Here is a 5,000-nt window from a genome sequence, read left to right as displayed (position 1 = left end):
TGAGGCCCATCTATAGTACCAACTACTTCCGCCACCCAACGGCGGCGCTAGTGTCGAAGATCGAGCTGCGTCTCAGGCCTACAGTAACCCATAACCAACTAGAAAGGACTTCAAAAAGCAAGAACTCAGAAGTCACTCACGAGGCCCATCTATAGTACCAACTACTTCCGCCACCCATCGGCGACGCTAGTGTCGAAGATGGAGCTGCGTTTATCGTAATTGCGCTGTTATCGGCGCGGGAGGACCACGGATGGTTAGATACAGACATCACGTATGCAAATGAACATCCGCTCCGGTTCGGCCGTAGGCCTAAGGTCCTGACGTCCGTTTTAACATTGACAGTCGGTTAAACTTTTTTTTTCTTTAGGCCTGGCACAGTAGGCATTGTTTAATTCGCCTTTTTTTATTTCTTTATCTGCGTTATCTTTATTATTTCATTTTATTCTTCATGTTCCAGTATTTAATAGCACAAAATTAATTCTAAAACAAAACAAACAGAATTGACAAATTAATCAGTACAAATATTCCCTCTCAGAGGTCATCCATAGATTAGATTTCCTCTCAGAGGTCATCCATAGATTAGAGTCCCTCTCAGAGCTCATCCATAGATTAGATTTCCTCTCAGAGGTCATCCATAGATTAGAGTCCCTCTCGGAGGTCATCCATAGATTAGATTTCCTCTCAGAGGTCATCCATAGATTAGAGTCCGTCCCAGAGGTCATCCATAGATTAGATTCCCTCTCAGAGGTCATCCATAGATTAGTTTCCCTCTCAGAGGCCATCCATAGATTCGATTCCCTCTCAGAGGTCATCCATAGATTAAATTCCCTCTCAGAGGTTATCCATAGATTAGAGTCCGTCCCAGAGGTCATCCATAGATTAGATTCCCTCTCAGAGGTCATCCATAGATTAGATTCCCTCTCAGAGGCCATCCATAGATTAGATTCCCTCTCAGAGGTCATCCATAGATTAGATTCCCTCTCAGAGGTCATCCATAGATTAGATTCCCTCTCAGAGGTCAACCATAGATTAGATTCCCTCTCAGAGATAGATTGGATTCCTTCTCAGAGATCATCCATAGATTAGATTCCCTCTCAGAGGCCATCCATAGATTAGATTCCCTCTCAGAGGCCATCCATAGATTAGATTCCCTCTCAGAGGTCATCCATAGATTAGATTCCCTCTCAGAGGTCATCCATAGATTAGATTCCCTCTCAGAGGTCATCCATAGATTAGATTCCCTCTCAGAGGTCATCCATAGATTAGAGTCCGTCTCAGAGGTCATGGATAGATTAGATTCCCTCTCAGAGGTCATGGATAGATTAGATTCCCTCTCAGAGGTCAACCGTAGATTAGATTCCCTCTCAGAGGTCAACCATAGATTAGATTCCCTCTCAGAGGTCATCCATAGATTAGATTCCCTCTCAGAGGTCATCCATAGATTAGATTCCCTCTCAGAGGTCAACCATAGATTAGATTCCCTCTCAGAGATAGATTGGATTCCTTCTCAGAGGTCATCCATGGATTAGATTCCCTCTCAGAGGTCATCCATAGATTAGATTCCCTCTCAGAGGTCATCCATAGATTAGATTCCCTCTCAGAGGCCATCCATAGATTAGATTCCCTCTCAGAGGTCATCCATAGATTAGATTCCCTCTCAGAGGTCATCCATAGATTAGATTCCCTCTCAGAGGTCAACCATAGATTAGATTCCCTCTCAGAGATAGATTGGATTCCTTCTCAGAGATCATCCATAGATTAGATTCCCTCTCAGAGGCCATCCATAGATTAGATTCCCTCTCAGAGGCCATCCATATATTAGATTCCCTCTCAGAGGTCATCCATAGATGAGATTCCCTCTCAGAGGTCATCCATAGATTAGATTCCCTCTCAGAGGTCATCCATAGATTAGAGTCCGTCTCAGAGGTCATGGATAGATTAGATTCCCTCTCAGAGGTCATGGATAGATTAGATTCCCTCTCAGAGGTCATGGATAGATTAGATTCCCTCTCAGAGGTCAACCGTAGATTAGATTCCCTCTCAGAGGTCAACCATAGATTAGATTCCCTCTCAGAGGTCAACCATAGATTAGATTCCCTCTCAGAGGTCATCCATAGATTAGATTCCCTCTCAGAGGTCATCCATGGATTAGATTCCCTCTCAGAGGTCATCCATAGAATAGATTCCCTCTCAGAGATAGATTGGATTCCCTCTCAGAGATCATCCATAGATTAGATTCCCTCTCAGAGGTCATCCGTAGATTAGATTCCCTCTCAGAGGTCATCCGTAGATTAGAGTCCGTCTCAGAGGTCATCGTGGATTAGATTCCCTCTCAGAGGCCATCCGTAGATTAGATTCCCTCTCAGAGGTCATCCGTGGATTAGATTCCCTCTCAGAGGCCATCCGTAGATTAGATTCCCTCTCAGAGGCCATCCGTGGATTAGATTCCCTCTCAGAGGCCATCCCATAGATTAGATTCCCTCTCAGAGGCCATCCATAGATTAGATTCCCTCTCAGAGGTCATCCATAGATTAGATTCCCTCTCAGGAGGTCATCCATAGATTAGATTCCCTCTCAGAGGTCATCCATAGATTAGAGTCCCTCTCAGAGGTCATCCATAGATTAGATTCCCTCTCAGAGGTCATCCATAGATTAGAGTCCGTCTCAGAGGTCATGAATAGATTAGATTCCCTCTCAGAGGTCATGGATAGATTAGATTCCCTCTCAGAGGTCATGGATAGATTAGATTCCCTCTCAGAGGTCAACCGTAGATTAGATTCCCTCTCAGAGGTCAACCATAGATTAGATTCCCTCTCAGAGGCCATCCATAGATTAGATTCCCTCTCAGAGGCCATCCATAGATTAGATTCCCTCTCAGAGGTCATCCATAGATTAGATTCCCTCTCAGAGGTCATCCATAGATTAGATTCCCTCTCAGAGGTCATCCATAGATTAGAGTCCGTCTCAGAGGTCATGGATAGATTAGATTCCCTCTCAGAGGTCATGGATAGATTAGATTCCCTCTCAGAGGTCATGGATAGATTAGATTCCCTCTCAGAGGTCAACCGTAGATTAGATCCCCTCTCAGAGGTCAACCATAGATTAGATTCCTCTCAGAGGTCAACCATAGATTAGATTCCCTCTCAGAGGTCATCCATGGATTAGATTCCCTCTCAGAGGTCATCCATAGAATAGATTCCCTCTCAGAGATAGATTGGATTCCCTCTCAGAGATCATCCATAGATTAGATTCCCTCTCAGAGGTCATCCGTAGATTAGATTCCCTCTCAGAGGTCATCCGTAGATTAGAGTCCGTCTCAGAGGTCATCCGTGGATTAGATTCCCTCTCAGAGGCCATCCGTAGATTAGATTCCCTCTCAGAGGTCATCCGTGGATTAGATTCCCTCTCAGAGGCCATCCGTAGATTAGATTCCCTCTCAGAGGCCATCCGTGGATTAGATTCCCTCTCAGAGGCCATCCGTAGATTAGATTCCCTCTCAGAGGCCATCCGTGGATTAGATTCCCTCTCAGAGGCCATCCGTAGATTAGATTCCCTCTCAGAGGCCATCCGTGGATTAGATTCCCTCTCAGAGGCCATCCGTAGATTAGATTCCCTCTCAGAGGCCATCCGTAGATTAGAGTCCGTCTCAGAGGCCATCCATAGATTAGAGTCCGTCTCAGAGGTCATCCATAGATTAGATTCCCTCTCAGAGGCCATCCATAGATTAGATTTCCTCTCAGAGATAGATTAGATTTCCTCAGAGGTCATCCATAGATTAGATTCCCTCTCAGAGGTCATCCTTAGATTAAATTCCATCTCAGAGGTCATCCATAGATTAGATTCCCTCTCAGAGGTCATCCATAGATTAGATTCCCTCTCAAAGGGCATCCATAGATTAGATTACCTCTCAGAGGTCATCCATAGATTAGAGTCCCTCTCAGAGGTCATCCATAGATTAGAGTCTGTCTCAGAGGTCATCCATAGATTAGATTCCCTCTCAGAGGTCATCCATGGATTAGATTCCCTCTCAGAGGTCATCCATAGATTAGATTCCCTCTCAGAGGTCATCCATAGATTAGAGTCTGTCTCAGAGGTCATCCATAGATTAGATTCCCTCTCAGAGGTCATCCATAGATTAGATTTCCTCTCAGAGGTCATCCATGGATTAGATTCCCTCTCAGAGGTCATCCATAGATTAGATTCCCTCTCAGAGGTCATCATAGATTAGAGTCTGTCTCAGAGGTCATCCATAGATTAGATTCCCTCTCAGAGGTCATCCATAGATTAGATTCCCTCTCAGAGGTCATCCATAGATTAGAGTCCCTCTCAGAGGCCATCCATAGATTGATTCCCTCTCAGAGGTCATCCATAGATTAGATTCCTTCTCAGAGGTCATCCATAGATTAGATTCCCTCTCAGAGGTCCATAGATTAGAGTCCCTCTCAGAGGTCATCCATAGATTAGATTCCCTCTCAGAGGTCATCCTTGGATTAGAAGGGGGTGGAAATTTTCTCCAGCTTTGAGCTTTGCAGAATTTTAGATAGCAGTCATCTCTCTCTCTCTCTCTCTCTCTCTCTCTCTCTCTCTCTCTCTCTCTCTCTCTCTCTCTCTCTCAAAATAGAGTTTTCCAGCTTTGAGCTTTGCAGAATATCAAATATCAGTCATTCTCTCTCTCTCTCTTTCTCTCTCTCTCTCTCTCTCTCTCCTCTCTCTCTCTCTCCTCTCTCCTCTCTCTCTCTCTCTCTCTCCCAAAATAGGTTTTTCCAGCTTTGAGCTTTGCAGAATACCAGATATCAGTCATTCTCTCTCTCTCTCTCTCTCTCTCTCCTCTCTCTCCTCTCTCTCTCTCTCTCTCTCTCAAAATAGGTTTTTTCCAGCTTTGAGCTTTGCAGAATTTTAGATAGCAGTCATATCTCTCTCTCTCTCTCTCTCTCTTCTCTCTCTCTCTCTCTCTCTCTCTCTCTCTCTCTCTCTCTCTCAAAATAGGGTTTTCCAGCTTT

The 5,000-nt window shown here is 44.6% G+C and overlaps 2 protein-coding genes across 2 annotated transcripts in view; both read left to right on the top strand.

Moving 5' to 3' along the window:
- LOC137625528 (serine-rich adhesin for platelets-like) overlaps positions 1-2,470 on the top strand; it is a 17,526-nt gene extending 15,056 nt beyond the window's left edge. The window contains exons 2-3 of the mRNA XM_068356436.1: positions 536-897; positions 2,291-2,470. Of these exons, the coding sequence (XP_068212537.1) occupies positions 536-897; positions 2,291-2,470 (542 nt within the window). The remainder of the gene's footprint in view (positions 1-535; positions 898-2,290) is intronic.
- Positions 2,471-2,973: 503 nt separating this feature from the next.
- Positions 2,974-3,751, top strand: LOC137625526 (putative uncharacterized protein FLJ45035). The gene is made up of 2 exons (XM_068356435.1): positions 2,974-3,119; positions 3,208-3,751. Exons 1-2 carry the CDS (start codon positions 2,974-2,976, stop codon positions 3,749-3,751), a joined length of 690 nt encoding a protein of 229 aa, XP_068212536.1.
- Positions 3,752-5,000: the final 1,249 nt, after the last annotated feature.

This window comes from Palaemon carinicauda, chromosome 32 (assembly GCF_036898095.1).
Source record: "Palaemon carinicauda isolate YSFRI2023 chromosome 32, ASM3689809v2, whole genome shotgun sequence".
Taxonomy (NCBI): domain Eukaryota; kingdom Metazoa; phylum Arthropoda; class Malacostraca; order Decapoda; family Palaemonidae; genus Palaemon; species Palaemon carinicauda.
This window is presented reverse-complemented; position numbering and strand designations above follow the sequence as displayed.